At 42.3% G+C, this 26,417-nt stretch overlaps 1 protein-coding gene across 1 annotated transcript in view; it reads right to left on the reverse strand.

The window, feature by feature from the left end:
* The window catches only part of ETV5 (ETS variant transcription factor 5), a 58,102-nt gene that overhangs the window by 8,923 nt on the left and 22,762 nt on the right, over positions 1-26,417 (reverse strand). Inside the window, exons 6-11 of the mRNA XM_080800417.1 lie at positions 21,672-21,801; positions 20,464-20,751; positions 8,556-8,815; positions 6,472-6,531; positions 2,061-2,129; positions 1,732-1,901 (exon numbers count right to left, since the gene is read on the reverse strand). Of these exons, the coding sequence (XP_080656543.1) occupies positions 1,732-1,901; positions 2,061-2,129; positions 6,472-6,531; positions 8,556-8,815; positions 20,464-20,751; positions 21,672-21,801 (977 nt within the window). The remainder of the gene's footprint in view (positions 1-1,731; positions 1,902-2,060; positions 2,130-6,471; positions 6,532-8,555; positions 8,816-20,463; positions 20,752-21,671; positions 21,802-26,417) is intronic.

Consider the following 26,417-nt stretch of genomic DNA (forward strand, 5'->3'; position numbering starts at 1 on the left):
ACTTGGCATTTATGAGCATTTTGGACTAATGTTAGTTTCTCTAGGAAGTATGAAAGCAGGAGCCCTTTACCATCGGTTCATCATTGTCTTTCCAGCTGGTAGGAGAGCCAAAGATTCAGTAACGGCTTTACAGAGGGTCATAGCCAGGTTCACCTGCAACAGCACAGCCTGTGGTCAGGCCCAAGGCAGTGGCAATAAAGGAATAAAAGCTCCTGTTTGTGAAATGAGATAAAGCAATAAGGACGGCCTGTGACAGACACAGACTTGCTTGCAGCAAGCCTCGGTGAGTCCAGGCAACATGCTTTCTTCAAGCATCCGATCAACCAGGCCAGGTTAGGAGGAAGAGCCTGTAGGGCGGATGGCTCTTGGGCATGCCTCCATTTCCCACCTGACTTGCTGCAGGAAAAGCTTCAAGAAACACAGGAGTACCAAACTCCAGCTTTGAAGGGAGACTCAGTCTTAACGGAAACGGGTGACGACGGGAGATGGCGACACACTTCCATTTTTATGAAGGACGCAAGACAGGGAACGCCACAGATCCTTCTTCTATAACTGCCTTTGGCGAAGCCTTCCTTACCCTCCTACTAGCTGGGATTCTTGAGACATTTCCAATCCACATAGTCTCCTTTTCTCATCTTAACTTTCAGACCATTTTCTTCTTCCAAACCAAGTGCCAAGAGGCTACTTCCTGCTATTGACCCCCAGGCCAACTGATCCCTTTGGTGTGCCGAGGGTGAGCCCTGGAGTTAATCCAACAACATCTAAAACTGCCATTCTTGCTCAAATGCCTACTAAGAGGACTGTTCCCATTTCATTTACATCTAACCCAGAGATAGCTTTTGCTCTGCTGGTTTAACGTATAATGCCTAGGTATAAGCTACCAGAAGAAGCCTACATCAGATTTTCAGGACAGTTTTTTTCCCCCCATTTATAATTTCTCTAGGGTCTAAATCAAATAGAAATTTACAATCAACCCCTTTGGAATATGCCAAACTGAGAACATGATTTAATTTACTTGCCTATGTGATATTTAGGAAAGGGGTTCTGTAGATTTTCCCCATTGAAGAAATGATACTGATGCTGTCTATAGGCCTTTCTGTCAATAGTTCTGGGCAAACAAATAGTAATAGTGTTTCTTTTTCTATTAGGATAATGAACTATTGTGATGCCACATAATACACTTAAGAAAAATCTAAGCCCATAAGAATGACTCATTTCTGATCATTTTATTTCTCTAGGGTTAGAGCCATTTGAAATATACAATCTGTTGTATTGTAGGTACATCTGATAGTACCACAAAGTCATACAGTATGTTCATATAGCCTCAAATATAGCCTGTGACAAATGAGGACCCACACCAACACAAGTTGGTATCACCAGCATATTGGTATCACTGAAACAACACTTGAAAAAGACTTTCTGAGATGGAAAACAGATGCTCTCTGGATGCAAGTCTTCGTGGCCCCACTCTTCCGATTTTACAGAAGTGTTACTAATACTTCTTGTGTTTTCTACAGTGGAGAGCTCTGCCTGTCCCTGGATTATAACTTGTCCTAGTAACAGGAAGAGAACTGCCAAGCCCACTGGCCGGGTCAGAATCTGAATGAGAAGAGCATCCTTAACACAGTAAGAAGCTTCCGTTGAGAACTGAACAAGAGCAGACATCATCATCATCGTTGTCATCATCAACCAATCAAACATCATCCATCCAAGCCCGGCACTGGTGCTTACCTCCTCAGGTTCTATCAGCTTAAACTCCATGCCACGGCCCGTCCAGGCAATGAAGTGGGCATTGGCCGGGTCATCAAGCAGGGTAACCAGGAACTGCCACAGCTGAAGAGAACCTCGCCTCTGGTAAGGGGGCCCCTCTCGATACATGGTGGGCTCTTGTTTGACTTTGCCTATTTGGGATGAGGATATACATGCAATAGTTTAGTCTTAGGTTTCTTGGACAATTTGGGCATGAAGGAGTTGTTAATGCCAACCTGGCGCTCACAAGATTGAGGGGCTCTGATATCGCTGACATTCTGGCTTAGCAACAAACTGGAGGAGCTACTTACCTTCCAGTCTCTCAGGAACAACACAAGTGTCGTCAAAGTACAATCGGGGATCTTTTTCATATGAAAAACCTGAAGGAAAATTTAAAAAGAATGAACATGTTGCTTAACAAATTCTATCTCTATCCTACTAAAACTCTGGTTTTAAGGACTAAAATGGAATTCTGCTATTTCAGGTCCTAAGCCCTACTAATTGCCATATGTTTGCCAGACTGAATCTGACAGGGCTTCAGAAGGACTTAGGCATTGGTGTTCTGATGCCTCAGTCAGAGAAGCATCGATTCCTCCTACTCGAGCTAAGACTTCAGGGAAGTGCTGAGTCACCAGTAAGTTCCTTCACATCTTGTTATAAGGTCTGTATAGGTCAGTGTTGCTGTGACTAAGCTTTTATATCTGAAAAGACAACTCATCTATTTCTGTTGGCCTACCTGGGAGGATTTGGTTGATCTGTACATAGTCTTGCCATTTTCCTTTTAGCAAATATTAATTTCAACCTTTCCCAGGACTTGTCGAGGCTGCCCGTGTACCTCATTCAATTATGAAAGAGCTTGGAGGGTGGACAACGCTGCCAAAATGAGTAAAGGCTTGGGCCTGTGGAGGATTAGCAATACATTTAAAAGGAAGCTGGAAGTATTATCACCAGACATAGTGGAAGAAATCTGAAGAGACTTCCTAGCAATAAAAACTTGTTCGTCGTAGAGTTAACAAACCAGAGGTCAAAAGCGGGTAACTGATGGGCTCAACACAGATAAGTGGAAATGAAAGGAAGGGAGGGCAAAAAGTGAAAGGGGTCAGGGAGAAGGAAGGACGGCCGGCACTCTCAATCCAGAATGTGCGCCTTCTGTGCTGACCACCCAGTCACGTCACCAGGCAACCTGACAAGATCAGCGGTTCCAATCAAAGTCAGTTAAGAGGCTTGATGGGACCACATCCCTCCCTGTGGCCAAGCCTGTTTCTAAGGGGTGAGCATGCCAGCCCCGCTCCCCTTCCAGCACACTCCTCAGCAGAGAGTCCTGGCAGCTCCCATGAGCTCAGCCATGTGCCCTGCTCTGTCCAGCTGGCTGGGCAGTACAGGGGGGTGTGCGTGTGTCGGGTGTGTGCATGTCAGGTGTGTGGTGGGGAGATGCCGCGAGCCTGCGCTGCGGTGAATGACTAGCATGAGATTTTGAGAAGTATTTGCTAGGACTTGAAAAGTTCACCGGTAAAGATGCCGGGAAATAATCTGTTCTTTCTTCACAATCGGCCAAGATCAAGTTCTTCTTGGCAGGACCAGTGCTGTGTTTAAAAGGCCTGTGACTGGGAAAGCACTGCCCACCTTGGAAGAGACTGAGATTATCTTGGGGTGTGTGCTACTCATTTCTATTTTCTCAGCCTGAAGCACTATTTCTCTGTTTGCCGCACGATATCAAAGGAAGTATATTTTATTGACATTTATTTATTAGTATATTTTATTGACATTTATTTATTATTTAACCCAATAAATATTTATGCCAGGCACTGTGCTAGAAGAGGGTGGGTAACAAGAAGAACAGAGACTTGGTGTTTGCTCTCATGGAGCTTGTATCCCAAAGGCAGGAGACTACTAGGAAAGAAAAGTGAGACTTGGGGTAGTGTGGAGCATTATAAAGTGTGGGCCATGGAGCCGGACTGACGGACCTGGATTCGCTGTGTGACCTCTCTGCGCTCCAGCTTCCTCATTTGCAGACAGGGGAAGATGCTAATTGTATGAGAATTAGTTGTGTGAGAATATGGGTTATTAATATATACTCTGTTACGTTGATCTGTTTATCTTTATACCTCAGTGTCAAGAGTAGTGCCTGGCACATAAGTGTACAATAAATGATAGTTAAAAAGATTAAGATAGTAACTGTACATTGTGATGAGTACTATTAAGAAATTAACGGTAGGGGGGCCTGAGTGGCTCAGTCGGTTAAGTGTCCGACTCTTCATTTTGGCTCAGGTCATGATCTCAGGGTTGTGAGATTGGGCCTGAAGATTCTTGGTCTCCCTCACCCCCTCCCAAAAAAAGAAATTAACTGGATAATGTGAGAGCTTTATCTCATATAGTCTCTGTCATGGGTTCTAAATTCCTTGAGGATAAAGAACAAGTCCTGAATATCTTCGTAATCTCATATCGCCTTGTACATAATAAGTGCTCAACAAATATTTGAATAAATATGAAAGAATCTCCATTAAAAAAAGATTTAAGAACACAACACTTGCTTTTAAGTCAGGATTTCAGTGAATCCTATGATAAATTTATTTTTCAATCTGGTACCAGGAAACTGACTTTTATGACAAACTGTTATACTTTCTATTATCAATAAGAATTACATAATCCCTCCTCATGTTTCTTCCTTCTCCCTCCCTTCCTTCCTTTCTTTCTATCTCTCTCTCTTCCTTCTTTCCCTCCCTCCCTCCTTTCTTTCTTTCTATTTTTCCCTTTCTTTCTTTTCTTTTCTTTTTTTCCTTTCTTTCTCTCTCTCTCTCTCTTTCTTTCTTTCTGTCTTGGCTGCCAGGAAGCTATAAATCTCCTGACTTTCCCTTTGGATTCTGATACTCCAGTGATGTTTTAATGGCCTTATTATAAAGCCATTATAAGGAAACTCTTCGAAATTTACACATCTGTCAAACTTGTATTATCTGTAAGGATAATACATTCACTGTATACAGGAAAAAAAAAGGTAAACCTAAATGAAATTCTAGGTTTGGCTTTCAAACCAATCAGATGAGGGCCTGCCCGTGAGTGTCGTTTCAGTGTATCTGCGGTTTCTAGTCACTGCCCCACGAGGTTCTCTAAACATCTGCAAGATGCTGTTGGCTTATGTGAAATTAAGTCAGTTGAATTTGCCCCAGCAGTTACAGCAGTTGTGGCCACAACCATCCCACCGCTCAAAGGTGGCAGGAAGGAAGAACCTATTTGAGAAGCCCAGTGGAAATGAAAGATTCACCCGCTGTGCAGAGATTCCAGGTGAACGAAAGCTAAGGCAGGATGGCTATCTTAGTAATCACAGATGCCAATCAGAAACACTTGTTTCACTAACTGGCATCCGTGGTCAAGCCTCTAGAAGAAGGAAGGAGAAGCCACATCACGGAAATTTAGAGCAATTAAGAATGCAGGTCTCTTTGAAACTAGCTCCTCCGCTGCGTGCGGGGTCAGGGAGAGGAATGGAAGAGAGTAGGGGGAAGACACACAAACTCGCCAGATATTCTGTGTGTAGTAAGCAGCCCAATGCTTTACTAAAAATATTTCCTTTAAGAGCATGCTCCTTCCTAAATGTTGTAATTATGCAAAATGTTTTCCTCCCTCTCTTCCCCTACCCCCTCCCAGTTTGCCTGCTGCAGACATCAATTGCTGCTGCAGAAACATTCAGGAACCTGGAAGAGAGCCTCGCACAGCTGTGCCGATCGATCGCAGTCAGAGGTCCGGTAGACAGCCCTTCCTTCCCAGGGCTGGACACGCACTCCAGAATATTCTCAGGCACTATTCTCGGGCACCCAGTGCAACCCCACTGGGTCTCGCCTCTCTTCAAGTCAGTGGGAAGCCGCTCCCCATAGAGATCACGCTTGTGAACCAATCATGACACAAACGAGTAGGTGCTTCCTAGTACTGTCTCATTAGCTTTTCAAACCTCCTTGGATACACATTGGAATCACCTGGGGACCTTTAAAAAGAACTAATGCCTAAGACCCACCCCAGAATTTCTGATTTACTTGTTCTGGGTGAAGCCCAGACACCGAAAGTTTTGAAAGCTCCTAGCTGATTCTAACGTGCAGCCAAAGCTGCAACTCCCAGTACTATAATAATTCTCAAACCAGAGCGGGCATCAGGACCGCGTGGAAGGCATGTCACCACATGGAGTGCTGGGCCCCTGGAGCCTCGGAGGCAGTAGGTGGAGGGGGGGTTCCCGAGAACCTGCCTTTCCAACAGATCCCAGGGGAAGCTGATGCCATGGCTTTGGGGAATCACACCTCTCTGGGTATTTAAGGAGAGACAAGACCTACTTCTGGGGAAAATGTTCTAAGGAATAAAAACCCTTCCCTGTTTCAGTGTTCAGAGAAGTCCTAAACCTACCATCTCAAGTCGTCACATAGTTCCCAAGTGCTCATTCAGGCTGGTAATGTTATATACCGCTAGATAAACCTCCTTGGATGGAAATTTTATTTGATTTATTGGTTTATTTTTTCTTCGTATTATCTCATGAACTCTGAAAAGTTAAAGTCATTACTATTGAAAATGATGGTGGCCCTCACTGCGTTCAGGACCGTGCCGCAGAATGACTGAAGGTTACTGTCAATGAGTTCTCATTTCATGACTCAAGAAGGGTTTAACTTATCTATGATCCCAAATCTTAGCGTGGAAGCTGAGCAATTTTCAGCTTGCTTGAATATTCTTTTTTTAAAAGTTACTTACCTTCATGGCTGCTGGAGAAATACCCCCCTCTGATGTAGGACGACTGGCAGTTAGGCACTTCTGAAAGAAAAACAGACATACACTCTGTCAGTAGTTTCTGCAGGTGAGTCCGCACATCTCTTGACCTGCAGCCCTGTGGTAAAGCCTCCTAGACCGTCTCCTGCTCCCAGTCTTTCTTGTCTTGACCTGGGAGAGAGGTGTCACCCTAACAGACAACATGGGCAACACCATCACCCACCATTTGAAAGTAGGACTCTTGGCTCCTCATCAAAAGAATGAGTAGGAAAAAATAATGCTTTATTCTCATAACTTGTTCATCTTAGAAATTAGTTAGCACCAACTCTGGGGAGAGAGTTAATGGTAGAAAAAGAAACTTGGCTTTCAAAAGGCCAAGCTTGACCTTCTGTCTCTACTGACTCAGGGGCTCTAGGGGTTAGAGTGGGATGAGGGGTGCTTTAGATCTTTCCCAATTTGCTCCCCTTTATAGCTGACAGTCACATCCAATTCTGTTCCAATGGATGAGGGAGCTTTCTGGGCCAAAGAGATTTGGGGATTTGAGGTTAGGAAGCTAGTACAAGAGCTGGCAGGAGGGGAGGGGGGAACCTGCCATTTGCAAGTACATTTGCCCATGTTGGAAGTGTTGGAATGAAACCCGTGCTCAAGTGAGCTCTTCTTCGAGCGTCAGGTTAAAGATGTCCACTGAGAGGAAGGCTGGTAGGTTGAGTTGTGCCCATGCGGGACACACAAGTTGCAGATATGGTAACATCTTCTGAGTGTCTTGCTTTAAGGGAGTGGGGTGGGGTGAAAAACTCGTCAGGATGGATTAAAATGTCAGTCCCAAAGGAAAAATGTTGCTGGTCATGCCTATTCCTGAGAAAAATACATCAAAGCCTTCAGGAGGAGTGCCAGCGGGAATTTTACAAGGTATCAATACCTATACATACACTTGGTAATTTTTTTTTAATATCATAAAGCAACAGATGTCTCCTTTCTGTCTACTTCCCAGCCTTTCCCATAATCCATTTCTGCCTGAATTGAGCAGTCTATACATTATCTCCCAGAAGGCCAAGAGCAAACTGTATATCCTATTCCATTTGCAAAAGTTGTTCAAATATGTACTGCCCCACTGCTCCCCCAGGTTCTTCAAGAAAAGCACCCGTGGAAAAGGCTGAAAGCCTACCTACCACCCTCAAATTCCTTTAGCATCAACTGCAAGAAAAGACTGAAGAAGTTTAAGTAATTTCTGAAAGAAGAGGAAGAGAAGAGGAGGAAACAGTTTCAAATGTGCCAATTGTAGAATTCCAACTCTTCTTTCCCCTAATGATGTCATTTTATATGCCGGGCCTAGAAGATACATAGTTAGTGAATGAGTGTGTGTGGTGGTGGGGGGAGAGCCCCCAAGTAAAGCTTAAACTTCTTGATGTGCTTACATTTCTAGACAAGAGGTAACCCACAAATAGACAACAGGTGCCCTTTCCCTGCACACACCAACAGCCTCTGAAGGACACCAGGAACTTTCCCAGGTGAAAGCAATGCAACAGGGCAGTGAATCCCATGAAGCAATCAACAAGACAGTCTTCTCCATGGTGTACCCAGCACCCCATATAGTCATGACATACCAGGTGCTTTCTCAAAATACCATTCATTTCAAGAATAGAAAGAATCCCATCCTACGTGTAGACTCTCTTCCTTATGCCCGTATTGGGAGTTGGTGAGTCTACTATATTCAAAAGGAAAGCCATAAAGCTGGGGGCAAGGACTGAAATGCAGAAATGATATTTCCTAGGTCCAGGGATCCCAAGATCTTAAAAAAGGGCATCACCATGACTGGATCTTTAGGCTCGGATTCAGAGGTGTCCTCCCTACCACCTCGCAACGCCTACTGCCCTTCCTACCATGGGGATGGCTTTTCTGTTTGGTTTTATACTCAGTTGTGCATAAACAAGTCTGCTTTACTAGCTCCTAAGTTCTTTGAGGGTGATTTTTAGTAAAGCTATTCCCTAAAGCTCCGCATGCAGAAGACAGTAACAGCCAGACAGATAAATGAGAGAACGAAGAAAGGAATGGCATGATTTTATGCTAACCTGAATCAACGCAGTAATCCCGGGGCTCCTGCTTGATTCCCATTGGTGACTGGAACCCATGTGCTGGGGGGCCTGGCATGCCTGGGACCCCGTGTTCATAGAGTGGATCATGGTATTCTTGTTTGAATCCCTGAGGGGGAGGGGGTGCTGCAGGGACAATAGGTTCTGACATCTGCCGGTGGTAATTGGGGCGAGTGTCTCCAGGAGCTCCTGACTGAGGAGGGAAGGGGTGGCAGGGTTCAGACAGTTGTCTCTGAAATCTGTAAGAAGAAAAGTAGTTATAGTTTTTAACTAAGAACATGATACATGCCTCCTCTGATTTAGCATAGGAATTAGAAGTTTAGATAAATGAAATTATTTGCAAAGCACTTATTAATGCTTATTTCTGAACATTTTACCCTCTTCCCCAAATTATATGGCATAGTTCAGACCTCTTGAGTCAGGGAGTGGCAAAAAAAAAAACAATCAATGACACACAGCCTCTTGTCTCCCACGCACATTTATGTCACACAGTCCATCTGTACAGTTGGGCCAGATTATGTGTCTAAATACATACGACCACTTATTTGCAAATACGACTAACATATACATATATTTACTAGTTCATTCCTTCTTTTACCTGTAGATAGAATTAAGTTTTAAAGACCAAAGAGTACAGGTTGACCAGTTAGAAAATGTAATTTAAGAAACCCATTCATAATAGCAATAAAAAACAGAAAATCTCTAGGAATACTCAGGAAATGTGCAGGCCATATAAGAATAAAACCTTAAAACTATTTTCTGAGGAAAAGAATGAAAATTTAATTAAAGAGAAAATATTTAGGACTTTGAAGCTATTCATTTGTTAACAATTATTTTTAAAGCAATGACTTCCCAATCAACTTGATAAAATGATTCTAAATTTTATTTAAAATATTAAATAATTTTTGAAAAGAAATGATGATATATTAGATATTCACAAATTTTCTAAAACTGCAGTAATGAAAACAGCAATACAAGGAATGAAAGATAGGCAAATCAAAGGAATTGAAAGAGAAGTAAAAAACTGAGGTATAATCCAAAATTTACTACTTGTAAAGTTAGCATTTCAAATTAGTGTGTGTGTGGCGGGAGATAGGTCCCTGTTTTATACCACATGTCAAAATAAATTTCAAATGGATTCAAGATTTCAATGTGAAACCTTTTTTTTTTTTAAGAATTTATTTATTTATTTGACAGAGAGAGAAATCATAAGTAGGCAGAGAGGCAGACAGAGAGAGGGGGAAGCAGGCTCCCTGCTGAGCAGAGAGCCCAATACGGGGCTCAATCCCAGGACCCTGAGATCATGACCTGAGCCAAAGGCAGAGGCTTAACCCACTGAGCCACCCAGGAGCCCCTCAATGTGAAACCTTAATGGCAGAGAAAATATATGTGGAAACATATGATCTTGGAGTGAGGGAAAAGCTTTCTATGCATCATACCAACAATGGAAATCGTCAAGATAAATATGGATATTCCTCATTGTATAAATTTCTACAGGTCAAAAAACATCAGACACAAAATCAAAAGAAAACAAACTGAGGAGAATGTCTCTAACAGTCAGAAAACATCAAAAACAAAAACCAAACAAGCTGGGGAAAAGTCTCTAACAGGTACAGCAATGTTAATACTGTTGACAACAAGCAGTTTTTAAAAATCAGTAGAGAATGACTATCCCAGTAGAAAAAAATTGGTAACAGACATAAATAAAGAAGAAATATGAATGACTGTCAACAAAAAAGCAGTTCAATTTCATCAGTGATCAAAAAAATACTAAGAGAGAAAGGTTTGTCCTGGTTACTTGGACAACTTGTTACAGGTGGTTAACAGAACTGTGCCTGGTACACAAAAAGCACTGAAATCATGGATATGATGAGATCTAGCTACAAGGACAGCCACCAGTGCAAGCCTCCAACAAGGAAACTGGCTAATAAGCACATTGTGATACAGCGACTGAATTGAAAGCAACAATCGAATATGATGTAATACACAAATATGTAAGAACCTGGAAAGATATTTTTGACGTATTGTGAAATAGTTCCAAAGAGCATCTAATATTTGCAAAAATAAAAATTATGAAAAAAAAGTATGGTGTCATACAAACCTTGGAGAGATCTGCATACTTATATAAATGTGAATACTGCTTATCTTTGGTTGGTTATGATATTAGGGGATTTTCTTTTTTGCCCATCTACAGTTTAATAAATATACACTACTTTATGATAAGACAGAGCAATAAAAGCCTTTTGTTATTAACTGAGTAGCATTAATATCCTTGAGCTGTCAGAAAAATCCGGAAGTGTGCCAACTGCCCTTTCTCTGTTGGAGGGGCGGTATAGTGAAAGGGAAAGTGATAGACGGTAAATTTTCTTGGCTTCAGTTTCCTGTCTGTAACATGGGGGTGTATTCTGCATCATAATGCTACAGGAATGACGAAATAAAAATCATGCCTACAAAGCACAGTTTGCACCACGGCTGTAAGCACTACCAGACTTCAGGAGGATGGGTTTAGAAGTCAGAGATGGTAACTGTCAAGGTGAGGTCTCCATCCAGGAAATACGTGTAAGGCACTCATCTCTGTGTATAAGGAAAAGCATTTGTGAATATATGCCCTCAGGCAGAAAGCAAGAGCTGAGGTTCAGGTTCAGAAATAACCTGTTCCCAACAACGAATTCCAATAGGTTATTTAAAATCAACAATAGAATCCTGTAATATTAAGGTCTTACTCTAATTATAGCTTGACTCCTATGAATAGTTTTCATAAAATAATTTGAATTTGATTTGAATCAATCTGTGGCAACAGGTGGCCAACAGATTTCTAGAATATCAAGATTTAAAATCTTTAACTGAAGAGATTTGGATGCAGATAAAACATTGTTTTGATCGGGGTTTAGCATGGCACTCCCTCTGTGGGAATCTTTACTACCTTACCAAAAGCAGCGCCGTAAGATCATGCCCCAACATGAAGATCACCAAACAATTTTACATACGCTCATTCTTTTATCCCAGAGGCCAAAGGCTTCGGAATCTGCCTGGTCAACGTATTACACAAGTTGTACCAACTGTAGAAGGTTCAGTGGGCTGAGAGCCTTTCGCTGTGGTGCTGAATGCATTACAGTGGAACTTCATCAGGAATGCGGATTTTCAAGGTTGCTGTTATTTAAGGAAACCCTTCTATGGTCTTTGAAGAAGTGTAAATTTGAAACCCGGGTTTAGGCTTGACATTTAGAATACAGGCAGCAGCAGCAGCACACAGCAAACCTGAATTTTTGAAGAGAATTCTGAAGAAGTGGGCAGAAAAGAAAGACGAAGATATTCTCAAGGCCTTATTTTTATAAAGTACCAAACCTTACACCCGCAGGAAGGAACAGGAACAAAGGCACCCATCTTCCACATTCTCTCCCCTCTGCCACCATCTTAGCACCTTCAAAGGTGACCTCCACAAATCACTTCCTTTGATGGCTCTGAGAGGGCACAGAACCGCTTAGTTCTGTAACCAGAGCCTCTGCAGCTGGCAGGCCCAAGTCCTTCACTTCCTCCAGGCGCCTAGCTTCTCACCTTCCAGAATGAAACTCTAGAGTCGGCCTGGTGTGGCCCCTTCAGGAAAAGGTACTTCCATACGGGTACCAGCCAGCAGCCCCTGTCCCTCCCCCAAGCCCCACTTCAAGGGTGCATGGAGCTTAGAGGCCTGGGATCTGCAGGAGAGAGTCTATAATTGGGATGGTTCAGTCCTGGTTTGTTTTGAGGGAGTGGCCTGGCAAAGGGGATCTTAAGGGTAGGTCACAAAACCAACATACTTGGAGAAAGAGTCTCTCAGAGCTTGCTGCTGATAATGGGTTTTATTCCCAGAGATTAGTAAAGTAATTCCGTTCTTGTCCTCAAAATACATTCTGTGAACTTTACTCACTGACCTTCATTTGAACCCCCTTCCCCTTTCCGCAATCCTTTTGAAGTATCTAAGAACGTGTTGTATATATAATACAGCTCTGACAAGGATGCCTCCTGTTTACTGAGGAGGGCAATCATTTTCAGTGGAGGAGCCGCTTGGTTCCTCACAAGCCCCTTCTCCTGCTCACCCCCCTCCCTTCTCCCTCCCACACCCGCCATCCCAGCGGAACTCCTCAGTGGTGGCCGTAGTGAACTCACAGCTGGGGAGCAAAAGATTTCTGACTTTTGAGTGAGCTTAAATTCAATAGGTGACGGATGAAGGCTCTTTCGGTGCCAGTTTATTTAAAGAACCAGTTATTTATTTATTTGTCAGATTTATATAGCGCCTTTCCTCCCAAGAGCTCACCCACGCTACCAACATTTGGTTTACGTTATGAAAACCGTTAGATGCTTTTTCTGCATTTCCTTTTCGGTTTCTGCTGCCAACACACAGAGTAAACACAATGCTTGGAGGACGAAAGGAGAAAAGTGTGGATTTGACGAAGGCTACACAGTGGCTATGGGTACCAGGTAAAGTAGCTGTGGTCCAGAGGTCAGCCGGGAGATGAGACATAAAATCAGCCAGGAAACCAACACCATGTCCTTAACGTTTCCATTAAGGCTAAGAGAAGGTAGAACAGGGAAGCAGCAGAGCCGGATAAGAGGCTGTGGCCGTGAAGGCAGAAGATTCCGGGCTGAAATCCAATCTTTACCACTTACTGGCTGTGTGACCTTGGGTGAGTTATGTAACTGCTCTGAGCCTCATTTTCCTTGTCAATAAAGTAAGGATGACCAGGATACCTGTCCAAAGTCTTGTTGTAAAGATTACAAAAGCTAATGCATGAAACAGGGCCCGGCTAGCTGTTAAATTCTCCTTACATTACTTTCTTTTTTTTTTTTTTAACACTATATTTTTTTAATTTTTAATTTATTTGACAGGCAGAGATCACAAGTAGGCAGAGAGGCAGGCAGAGAGAGAGAGGAGGAAGCAGGCTCCCTGCTGAGCAGAGAGCCCGATGCGGGACTTGATCCCAGGACCCTGAGATCATGACCTTAGCTGAAGGCAGAGGCTCAACCCACTGAGCCACCCAGGCGCCCCACCTTATATTACTTTCAAACACCACCATCGACTGCCCCAAATCCTCCCCCACCTCCCCTCCCCCCCAATAAGCAAAATTCAGAAGCTACACAACTGTACGGGGAGATCTTAAAGAATCGGGAGAAAACTATCACGCAAACATAAAAAGAGTCCACCAGTTGCCTACCCAATATCCACTCTCTCAGAATAAAAATGCTGATTTTTATTCACATTTATTTCATACTAACGTTTACTTTCCTGCCATATACCAAGAGCCAGACGCTGTTACCAAACAAAACTCGAACACTCCCTAAAAGCACACCACAGAACTCTGAAAAAGCTCTCAAGGCTCTGCAAGGTCTGTCAGCACTGCCGCAACTCAAATTTGGCCCATCTAAACTGTGATAAAACATTGATAGATGAGGAACAAAATATGTCCTTTAAAGGCCTAGATGTTTGTCTGATTTCCTAACATCAAACACAGAAGAAGGACGGGGATGGAAATACAGGATGTCCTCAGAATATCAGGTGGTGAGAGTGTTAGCTTTATATGTACAACACTAATGCGTCTGGTGATGAAAAGATTAGGGATAAAGGGAGATTCACACGGTAAGAACTTACCCTTAACCAATGAAGCAACAGAAGTTTCTAAGCTGTGGTATCTGCATCATTTTAGGAAGATTCCTTTATGGAATATGAAAATGATCTTTAAACAGTGTCACAAGAGCTAGCATTTACTGAGCCCCTTCTCTGTGCCAGTATGATGTCATTTAATCCGCCCGATGATTCTTTGTGGCAAGTAACTACCCTTCTACCGTTTTCAGACAAAGAAACCAAAGCTTAGATAAAGTTAAGTGCCTGCCTGAGGTCATGCAGATAGGAAGTAGCAGAGGTGGGATTCAATCCCAGGCCCAACTCCAGAGCCTATACTGTTTCTGTAACTACTTTTAAATACTCTCTTGATGATATTTAAATAAAAATCATATAGTCCAGACAGCTAGAAAACTCCCATATGTTTGGAAATTAAGAACTATATTTTTAAAGAACTGCAGGATTGAGAGAAAAAATAGAAAACACTTAGAACTGAGGTTTTAAATCAAATCAGAATTTTAATTTAAATCAGAACTTCAGGGATGCAGCTAAAGCAGGACTTGGGTAGGGAAATCAAGTAACTGATTGTACAAATCAGGACATTTGGGGGAGTAAAAAGGAAAGCTACGAGCAATAACTTCCATTAGGCATAAACCATAAGTGACCTGGGACAAACGGAGTATCTGGGGACCCCAGCCTTAGGAGAAGCTTTATTTGCTTACATGTTATACTATAAAGAAAAAAAAGCTAAAAAAGTAACGAGTGAATCAAACCAAAGCACTTAGGAAAAGAAAAACAATGCAAGGAAGTAGAAAGAATAAAAGATTTTAGTCAGAGTAGGGAGAAATCAATGAAATAGAAAAACAGAAAACATCACATAGAGAGGAAGAGCAAAACCGATGTCGATTTGTTGAAAAGACAAATGATATTGTCTGCCAAGGACTAACTAGAGATTTTATGGCAATTAATTTTAAAACTCACACAAAATGGAAAAATTCCCAGAAAAAGTAATTTACTAAATTCACTGAACTAAATAGAAATTCAGAGCAAGACCAGAGAAGTGAAGATGCTTAACCGGTAATTAAAAATCTGCCCACAAAGAAAATATCAGGCCCAAATGGTTTTACTAGTAAATTCTTCCAAAAATTCAAGGAATAAAGAATTCCAATTTCACATGAACTATTCCGGTATACATAAAAAGGAGGACACCCCACCCCCCACTCCTTTGATGAGAATAACTTCAGTGCTAAAATCCAACAAGGATAATATAAGAAAAAAAATTATACATTATTCTCAATCATAAATACAGATGCAAAAGTCCTCAATATGTATTAGAATAAAAAGTCCAGCAATGCAGAAAAGGTAACACAGAACAAGTAAGTTAGGTTTAGCACATGAATACAAGGTTGGTTTCATATATAAACCAATGTAACTCACTACATTAAATGGAAGGAGAAAATTCAGTTGATGATGTCCATAGACAGAAAAAATGTTTGATGAAATTCAATATCCATTTGTATTAAAAACTCTGAGTAAACTAGGAATAGAAGGAAATTTCCTTTAACTCGACACAAAGTAACAAAATAACTAGGGTAAACATGGTAAAATGCTAAAAACAATCCCTCTTAAGATTCAAAACTAAAACACCCCCACTCTAACCATTAGAAGTACATCAGCCAGTCTGTCAAAGAAGGTTCCATTAAGCATCTCCGAAACTCAGTCTCGGATCCCAAAGTGAATTGGTGCCGCCATACGTAACATGCTATTAACAGCAGTGCGTGGAGAGGAGATGCGTCAGACACATTCACTTCATTCCAGGCCAGGCTACAAATATGACTCACAGTCAGGTTCTTCCCTCTCTAAAAACTACAAAATCTGAAGGACAAAAATGAACAGCAATTTATTGGGGATGGACTTTAAGGGAGGAAGTAGAAACAACAAAAAGCCTTGAGTTTATTAAATCTCTTAATCTGCACAGCATCTTTAGGGAATGAATAGTTACCTATCAAATCCCAATTCCACAAAACGTAAGCTCATTCCTTTAAGCTTTGAAGACTGGATCATAACCACTGAGGGAGAGAATTTTCTCGAACAGGTTAGGTGATTCACATCACTGACCCTTTCTTGGTGACTCTGGGACATTCTATTCTATCAATTCAGCAGGACAGCCTATGACAGTACTGATCCATTGGGGGAACATCAAGAAGCAGAGGATTTTTCCACCAGAAGTACTGTCTTCAATGTTGTCATTTCTTGAGATCTGCCTCTTGATGCTGAGTGAGAAAGCAGTGTATTCCAAAATTTTTAGATGAAAAATTTCCTAGTGGAGCCTCTTCAGTTGAATTGTGGGGGACTACCTCAACTCGAGATGTAATGAGAAATGGTAAAACAAAGGACAAAATCATACCTAGCCAGTACGATGGGTATAACATAGGAACATTTTCTAAATTCCTCCACTCAGCCCATGTAAACATCATAAGCAACACGATGAAAAAACTTTTGAGATTGGGATGGCTGAATGAAAAAACACGCCTCCTCTTTAAGGAACAGCTGGTCTTTAAGGATAAATGGAACATGTCTCAACATGCCAAATTACATGTTAGTCCCCCCCCCTTGAGGGGGAGGAAATCACGAATATAAATCATGGCTTCCAAACACAGTATTTATCTTCTAAGAATAACTTATGAGTTGTGAAAAATTATATACTAAGATTATATGGAACATTAAGAATGTACTTTTGAATAGATTATATTTTATTTGTTTAAAGCATAATCCTCGCAAACTACTAGCACTGTCAATAAACATACGCTGAGGACAAGTAAGATACTGGGCTGAGAAGGTTCTAAGTCATGGTTGTTAAACCTCAGAAAGTTTATTCAATTGCAGAAATAAGGCATACTGTGAGCAATACAAATAAGGTAACTGTCACAACATGAGTTTAGATGATAAAATAGGAATTTAGTAGGATTTTGTAATTTAAAATAAGGAGAGAGTTCTGGTAGTTTAAGAGAATGTTAGCAACCTTCGCTCCCCCCCACCAAATCATAACCAAAACAAACAGTGCGTGCTTTGGTTTCTAAATGTAGGCCCCTGTAGTTGGCTATGTGACCATTAGGAAGTCCCTTAGCTGTTCTGAGGCCTGATACTCTTATCCATGGAATAGGGTTTTTTATTCTGCTTTGGTTAGAGGATTGTTAAAAAGTTCAAACGAGACTATTTGCCCAGGCGCCTGGGTGGCTCAGTTGGTTAAGCATCCAACTAAAGGATGATGATCTCAGGTTCCTAGGGTTGGGGCCCCACCCGCCCCAGACAGTCTGCTTATCTCTTTCCCTCTGTCCCTCCTCCGCTCATGCTCTGTCTTTCTCTCAAATAAATAAGTAAAATCTTAAAAAAAAAAAAAGACTGTATTTCCTTCATATCTCATATCTTGCAAAATACCATATATTTTGTCAGGGGGTTATTTTTTGAAGTAATATTCTTAGATTGTAATTAAATAAAAATTTAATTTTTCTTTTAAAAATAAATCAAAGAACAAACTCCAGTTACCAAAAAAAGTGATCTGCTCCATTTTAGGCAGACATAATCATTATGAAAGGTGGGATTACGAAGCTTGTTATCATATACAAGTGCAATTACTATGACTTTTACAAAATCAGACCAGGGATTTTAGTTTGCCTCATTTTCTGTGTGCTCTCCAGTATCTATAAGCAAAATAATTTGTCATGTCTTTGATATAATTTACATCACCCAAATATCACATGGATACCATCATTAAGAATTGATAAGGGCAATAAGAACAAAATTCAGAGTACTGGGTATTTGATGCTTAAGAAAAAGGGGGGCTGGAGTAAGGATGGGGGTAGAAGAAACAGCTGGATCATGTTTTCTCAAAGTGTGACACTAAAATATCCAGGTCATGCCCCAGACCCACCAACTCAAAATCTGGGGCCAAGGAAGGAATCTGCATTTTTAATGAGCCCCTGTGGGAACTCCTGTACACTCGCAACCTGGTGGCTACAGTGCCCTAGGGTAGAAGACTGAGTGTCCCAGTGTTGCTCTTATTTTATCAATTTAGGACTTTTCCCTTCACCCCAGTTCTCCCAAGGACCTCTGTATCAGCCCAGCGTGTGGGGGGTCTTTTTATTCTAGACCCACAGTCCCAATGGCAGAGTGTAGGGGAAGTAAGTCTAAGATACACAGGCAGATGTCAGGGAGGAATCCTCCTCAAAAAGAAATACCTGGTTTCTGGTTCTTGCCTCTCTCTCTCTGGACACCTGAGGGCAGATACTCCTATATCTCAGGGATCAAACCTCCCCTTTTGGGGGACAGAGGGCTTGGTAGCCTGGTGACAAACCTATTTCACCATGGAGACTAAAGCTTTCTGTCTACCAGGGCTGCAAGAGGACAAATATTCTCCTTACACAAGCCCTCTGGATAAGAAACAGGATTGAGGGGGAACTATGAATAAAAGAGACTGAACATGAAGTAATTTTCCTTTACACATGATATAACAAATACAAGCTTTGTTAAGTATTTCAAATACCAAATATATGACCTCTTTCATCCCTCCTCCTCAATTAATGATCCCTGCAGAAAATCAGGAAGATACTGTTTAAAAAACACAAAACTAAAAAAACTTTTGAAATAAAAATGCTATCCAGACCTGAGTGCACAAACTGGCAGCCTTGCAGAGTGATTTTGCCCCAAGAAGTTTTGTTTAGTCTGTAAAGTGTTGCTGTTGTTTTCAATTTGAATCAGTTGCCAACTTAAAACAAAAACAAAAACAAAAAAACCCCACACAACCTGGAATTTTCACATGAAAATCCAATTTCTGAATTCTCCTGAAGAAGTGCAAGGCTGTTAACAAGGTAATAAACTGGCAAAGCTTAGTGATAGCTACCTCCTTCAGATGAGCTCCCTATTGAAACCAAGGCCCGCTATTGAGACACTTGAGTCAATGCTTGCCTCTTGGGACCTACGTATCATTGGTGTTCATGGCTCTTGGCCTCGCTAGGGGAATAACGACTAACCAGCCAAATTATGTAGTTCTTTATGGTGACTTTCACAGTAAGGGGGAAAGGGAATCAGAATCAGACAAGAGCGGCGCCTGGGTGGCTCAGAGGGTTAAAGCTTCTGCCTTCGCTCAGATCATGATCCCAGGGTCCTGGAATCGAGGCCCGCATCAAGCTCTCTGCTCAGCAGGGAGCCTGCTTCCTACTCTCTCTCTCTCTCTGCCTGCCTCTCCGGCTATTTGTAATCTCTGTCTGTCAACTAAATAAATAAAATCTTAAAAAAAAAAAAAAGAATCAGACAAGAATGTCTGCTTTCTTTTCAGTGTTTCATCTAGAAATAAAGTGACCCCTGAGTAAATCCTGGGATGTAGTGGGTTGGACCAAGCCTGAGGAAGGTTTACTCCTACATCCTCCCTCTCCTGCCCCTTGGCCCCACACCCAGGCAGGACAGAACAAGAAAGCGAGGAAAGAAATACCAGTCACCATCTTGAGACCCTTGGTAACATCACTGACAACTCCCTACCTATATGTCTAGAGAGACTTGAAATAAAAAGATGGGTCTCCAGAACACCCTATATAAAGGAAGGCCACAGGCAACCAAAATTCTAGAATACCCAGATAATGGACTTCCAAGGCTGGGACCTAAGATGTTAAGTTTGGTGTTTTTCGAGTAGGTTCCCTTTCCACTTTAGTTTATTTGATGAATGAAAGACTCTGGGCAAGTTATTCCTGATGTCTCAATTTCCTTATTGAATACAGAACCTACCTGGAGTGAAACCAGAAGATTTCTATCTCCAAAGTAGGTGATTACAAATAACATCTTTAGTTAATTCCCTGTTAAAATATGTTAAAATCAGATGAGTGATAATATGTTTTGTAATTTAGCAGTCTTCCCTAGTACGTGAGTAAAATGTTAATAAAGTATTTGTGGGTAGCATAAACCAGGGTTCAGTGCTAGCAGGGAGTATCCAGTGAGAAGCCACAGCCCTCAGTGAGGGTCAACAGATTGTATAACCTGGTCCCGTCAGTCTTCTACCTCCATAATGTGGGGATGGTACTAATGATCTCTCCTTTATCTACTTCATAAATCGTCTGGAGTACCTCAAGAACAGGGTGCTATATAAACGGGTCACATTCCTGTCATTCGTCTTACCTCGCAAGATGCCTCAATGCCATGAGAATGTTATAGGTCCCTGGGAAACACGACTAACTGCTTCCTTTCTCCTGGTGGGGCGCAGGGGAGGGGATGAAGGCAGTGAAAGAAGCCCAGATCAGCACCCACCTCTGTTCTGATGGATACTGGTTTTCAGGCATCATCTTTGGCATCTGCAGGGGCTGATGTGGTGGCCGGGGGACCGCAAAGGTTTGCTGCTGTGGTCCAGGTTCAGGAAGTGAGTGAGGGGCGGGGGCGGGGCCCACACCTGGTACTGGGCCCGCTGCAGGGGCGTGTGCAGAGGTGGGCAGAGTTGCCTGGGGTGGGGGGAACAGGGAGTTCTGATGGGTGGGTGACAGGGGGGTGGTGGGAGGGGTTAATGGCTTGAACCCAGAGGGAGGCTTCCGATCATAGGCACTGTAAACAGAAAGAGAGAAGGAACCATTAAGCCATGATGAAGCCATTAGCCTGGTCGCTGGTCTGGCAGGACAGCTAGGCTGGGTGGGAGGCCACATTGCCAGGAAATGACAGCATTAACATAGTTAAATTGCTGGCAGCCCCGAGGGAATATTTGTACCTCTGAAAAGTGACAAACACACTGCGTCACAGAGACTTGTTTAACACTTCTAGTGATTCTTCTCAAAGATAATTTTAGCCTCTGTTTCCGGTTTCCTTTTTCCCCCTTCTAAAAGCACTCTCCATATATGCCATGTGTAGGGATAGATGGGAGGGGGGGCAGAGTTTGTGCCCTGGGGGGTTTCTGGCCCCCTCTCCCGAGGATTCCAGGGTCCCCAGGAATTAGTCAGGTTCTCTGTGGAAGATACATTTCTGCCGTAACATCGCTTGAGTTAACGACTCTTCTCCCCCTTTCCCAGGCAGATCTGTGTTTATCTTCTAGAGCAAAGACTGATTTAAAATTAAAGCTTCATTCCTGGGGCCTGGATATTCTTAAGTAAAGGGCACAGGCACGGGGACTTTTTCATATATTCTGATTTGAAGATTACTTCTTTGGTGCTTAAAGTTCACATTAACATATGATAGACATGAAGAAGTATATATTCCCTCCCTAGAAGCCCCAGATCAAATATCCCAGTATTCAGGGTTCTTTCCCTCAGGAGGGCTCAGTACCCTCCGTGCTTGGTTCCCCTGCAGAGCCCATTTCACAGTTTAGCTTTTCATGTGCAGCACAAAGGCCCCCATTTGTACCAGCCCCCACCTAGAGGACGACATCGCCGTGAGAGACGACTCTGAGCTCTACTCTAAGTGTCTGCTAAGAGTCCTTGAAGCAGCCGGCCGAGGGGCTCCTTTCCGGCCAGCCCTTCTCTGGCTCCACTTACCAATAGCTGTAGAGGCACTTTTCTCCATAGTTAGCACCGAGAGCCTGCTCATGGCTGCAGGATGACAGCTCCGAGGAGGGGCTGTGCAGCTCCCGTTTGATCTTGGTTGGAGGTGGGGCGTGAAGCACCACTGCAATCAGAAGAGGGTTGGGGCAGGGGTGGGGGGTGGAGGTGGGCAGAGAGAGGATAGCTGATTAACAGCAAGCACAATGCTTTCCTTCTGTAACCCCTGTCACCAGTGGATGGTTCTTGGAAGTCATATCGAGTCACATGCGGGGGAAAGCCAAACGCTGAAACACAGAGCCTTCCATCTAAAGCCAATGAAAAGCTCTTTCAAGTCGGAAGTCATCATCTGACACTTTTAATTAGCCGTGTCTTTATTCCCCCATATCTGTGGTGTTGGGTCTACTTCCTTAAAATTCCTGCAGGGGATGGTTCGTCCAGAAAAATGCAGGTGCGACAGAATACCAAGGGTTGCAGACATGGAAGAAATTTGTTTCCAAAAGGAACAAAACAGCCATAGATACATTGGGAGACAGTACACATTAACTTACCAAAGGCTTGAAACTGCTCTAGTAAGTATATTTCTTATTCAGAGGCATATAAATTAAATATTTGACTTTTTAAAAGTCCTTCCTCAAGCAGCTCTAAATATCAGCTCTGAGTAAGAATTACTGAGATTTAAAGGCATTTCAAAAAATTTAGGAGCAAAGAAATAAAACAATGGACCAAACCTCAACCTAGCTAAGGCTAACTGCGTTAAGGACAAGCCCTGGAAACCTTTGTGCTTATGTCTGCTCTGTGCCTTTCCTACAGACCAACCCCTGAGGGTAGGTTTTCATAATCAATCTTTTCAGATAAGTGCCAATTACTTCTCCAAAACTGATGAAATAGTACACAGAGCTCTTGCATAATGTTCGGAAATCAAGTGCGTATTCCTTATGTGATTCCGAGAGGGCAAAGTTTTTCAAATCAAGGTGACTTACAGGGTAGCAAAATGAAACAAAATAAAACCAGGTTTGCCTTTTCTGTCTCATCTAGGAGCTGACTCATTTTAGTGAGGGCATTTTACCCAAAGTAGAAGGACAAACTCTAAAAGATGCTACACCAAGGGGGCTGTTTGTTCTTTATGAGTTAGGATTGCTGCTCCCAGTCCAGCTCTTATGAAGGGTGGGAGAGAGACGAGTTAAGTTTTGTGCCAGCAACTCTCCACCCTATCAAAGGTCTCATTAGATAGCTAACCACCATCACTGCCCTGGTATCCCACCAAAATTGAGGTCTGACTCAGTGCTTGCCCCTAGAACACTTTCGGGAGCTTAGTTCATTCTTAGTGATGATACCAGGCAGAATTAGCGAAACGATCATCTGTTTTCTGCTGAGAAGACTGAACAATCTTCTGGCCAACTGCTTGCTCAGGTGCCATCTACAACCCCAAGTTCAGGTCTCCGAAGTGAACAAATGTGACAGATGACTCTATCACAGATGACAAGTTTAAAAAGCAAAGTCCTGCCAGTGACTGACTGGAAAGGACAGGTTTTTATAATGCCAACTGCTTTTCCTAAATACATGCAATAAGTTCGGAACTGGAAGACTATATTTAGAAGTCATTAGAGTCGCTCTCGTGATTTTTTGATGATGACATCATGGCAGCAACCCTCAATTGTTATCAAATGTTTTCAGACATTCAGACACAGAAAATGGCTAAGCTTGTTGTTGTGAGAATGTTGTTAGTACATGAAAAGGGAGAGTCAGACAACTTGACACAGAAAAGCACTTCTCCAATGCAGTGGTATTCTGGTGGTTCTCAGCACGGTCCCTTTGTCATTGCCTCTCCTCTCATTAGCCTTCTGCCATAAAAGTTTTGGAAAAATCATGAGGGAAGGTTGATGATGCCCCGGTGTAAACACAAGTTACATGTCCTTGAAAAATTTACTTTTCTTTATCTAAAGAAAATCCTTTATAATCATGACTTTACCTACATTTAGAAAGTTAAAAATTTATGGTATCACTCAATTTTCCTATTTCAGGTTTTGGAAATGTATTGACATTTTCACAGGATTATTTAAAAAGTTACCAGTTCTGCTGACAAGACTAACTCCAGAGGGTAAGCCAAAGTTGTCCAGAAGGAAACATTTTTCTAATGGTTTCAGCAAGAGCATATACCCATTTTGAAAGAGAATCTAAACTGATAGCTAAGTCTGATGTCATGATTTCTTCAGATCTACACAGTACTCTTAGTGTGTAACCTATCATTTTGCCTCTAAAGTAAAATGGCATCTTCTACTACCCCCCAAACTGTCTTATACCTGGAATCTTATGTTCTCTACACAAAGGAGTTCAAGAAATATCTGGTGAGTGCTATGGTCTGAATGTTTGTGCCCCCCCAAATTCATATGTTGAAATCCTAATCCCCAATGTGATGGTATTGGGGGGGTGCTTTGGGAGGTGATTAGGTCATGAGGGCAGAGATATGTGAGGACAAAATGAGAAGAGAGCCTTCACCTGACCATACTGGCACCCTGATCTCAAACTTCCAGCCTCCAAAACTTTCAAAATAAGTGTCTGTTGTTTATATGTTGTCCTGTCTGTGGTATTTTGTTACAGCAGCCTGAATGGACTAAGACAATGAGTGACTGAGTGGATTGTTTCCAATTAATTCTTAACCTTGACGGCTGGGACCGCTTCTACACTATAAGGCAAGGCAGTGTTAGTCATAAATATGTTTTCCCCAGGAATGAACCACTGCAAAGAGAGAGAAGAAAGTGGAACATGGCCAGAGGAAGAATTGAAAGTTCCACAGGTCAGTGAAAAGACAATCATTAGGGGCCATTGGAGTGGTAAGGAAGGAGGCTCAGCTCTCCAAAGGGACTGCTGGGCCAGAGGATGTGTGAAGGAACCTAATTATGGCATGCATTAGTCAGAGATAGTGGTGTATTTAAAGCAGGAACTTAGAAGCCCAAGGAATGCTCCCTGCTTTCAGTCTGCTCCCTCCTTTGTAAAATGAGATATGTGATGCTGCCTTGAGAAATACAGAAAATGGCACAGCACCTTACAGATGGTGCTATGATGTTGTGTAATTACACACTGTGCTTTCAAAAATAGAGTATTTAACTTCGCACAGGCAACTTCCTAAATGATGACAGAGACCTAGGACTACAAAGCATGGCGACAGACTGGTAAGAAGAAAGGTCATGAACTCCTGAGGAAGTTGGCGAAGAAATGCCGAAAGAGTTGACTATGTAAGCGGATAAACATTTTCTACAATTAGAAATTTTGAGTTTAAGCTCAGAGTTACAGAAAATGGGCCCAATAATCCCCACGGAATACAGACAACCTTTGCTGTTATAAAGATACCATTCATTCATTCATCCATTCACCCACTCACTGAGCATCTTCTATGGGCCAGGCATCCTGGAGATGCTGGGGGCAGGATGTATGCCTAACAGCCATGGCCCCTTTTTCATGGCATGCACAATGAGGAATCTGACTTCTAGCATCATCTCTTAGATGCACTTACAGTTAGACCAAGACCCCACAGTCCTCTTCATTCAGGGCCCTACATTTATAAGGACTGTGAGGCCCAAAGGAATTAAAGTAATTGCTCAAGGTCTTGGAGCTGCTATTAGAGGGGACAGAAAGCAAGTGTTTCTGTCATTTCACTAATCTACGGCACTGACAGAAATGGGAGACATTTTGCTCACCCACTTTGTACACTAAAAATAGAGGACACGAACCTTTTTTTTTTCCCCAACAAAAACAAAAATATCACATTACACCTGGTGGAGAGAAAGTACTCTAGAACAAAGAAAAAAAATGAATTAAGTACTAAGACCTCTGGAAAAGAACAAGGTAGACAGACAAGAAAGAGGCAGCCAGACAGACCCCTTAGCATTTACTTTGTGATAAGTTGCTCTTACATACATTATTTTAGTCCATCTTCCCAACACAATGAAAAAGCTACTTCTAGTATCCCCTTTTCATAGGATAGAAAACCCAGGCTCAAAAAGGTAAGTAATCTGGCATAGTCTCTTAGCTGTAAGTGGTCAAGATTCCTACTTAAACAGTGCTTAGTGACTCTACCATATTGCCTCCTGAGAGAATCTACAAGAAAAAGACTAAATTCAAAAGGTAGTAAAAGAAATGGGGGAAGAGAGAGAAGAAAGACAACACCAGAGAAGAGAGCAGAAGAATACTTTTTGCCAGCTCTCAGGGTCTCTACCCTCATGTTTACTCTGCAGTCTCCAGCGGGACACATACTTGATACACCTGCATCCATCCAACTCATACTTTTCTTGTCCCTAGGCCACCAAAATGCCCAAGATTCCTCTTTCTCTCTTACCGGGAACCAACATCTCTCGACTCCAGTAGCCTTTACTTCTTATCAGTCCTTGCCACCCATTCCACCTAAAAGATCTCCCCTCCCTTCTATAATCCAGCTGACCAATATCTTCTGCTTATTAAGACAGCCATAGGAATTTGAAGACTTGGTATCTTCCACAGCCGGTCACTGACTGGCCAGATCCCACCTTATGGCCATGGATACCATCTCTCTGCCTCTCCTGAAAGTGCTTCTAGACAATTCCCTCTCAATGCCGCCTGTGAGGCAAGAGTACTTTGAGTGAGCTATCTAGACTCCTACTGAACTTCAAAAACTCTGTTAAGGATCCATACACTATGAGAGTCTCTGCTTGTCAGGGGTAGGAAAGACCAGGATTCCTGTGTAACCAGATTTAAGTCTGTATCTAT

This window comes from Martes martes (genome assembly GCF_963455335.1).
Source record: "Martes martes genome assembly, chromosome: 1".
NCBI lineage: Eukaryota > Metazoa > Chordata > Mammalia > Carnivora > Mustelidae > Martes > Martes martes.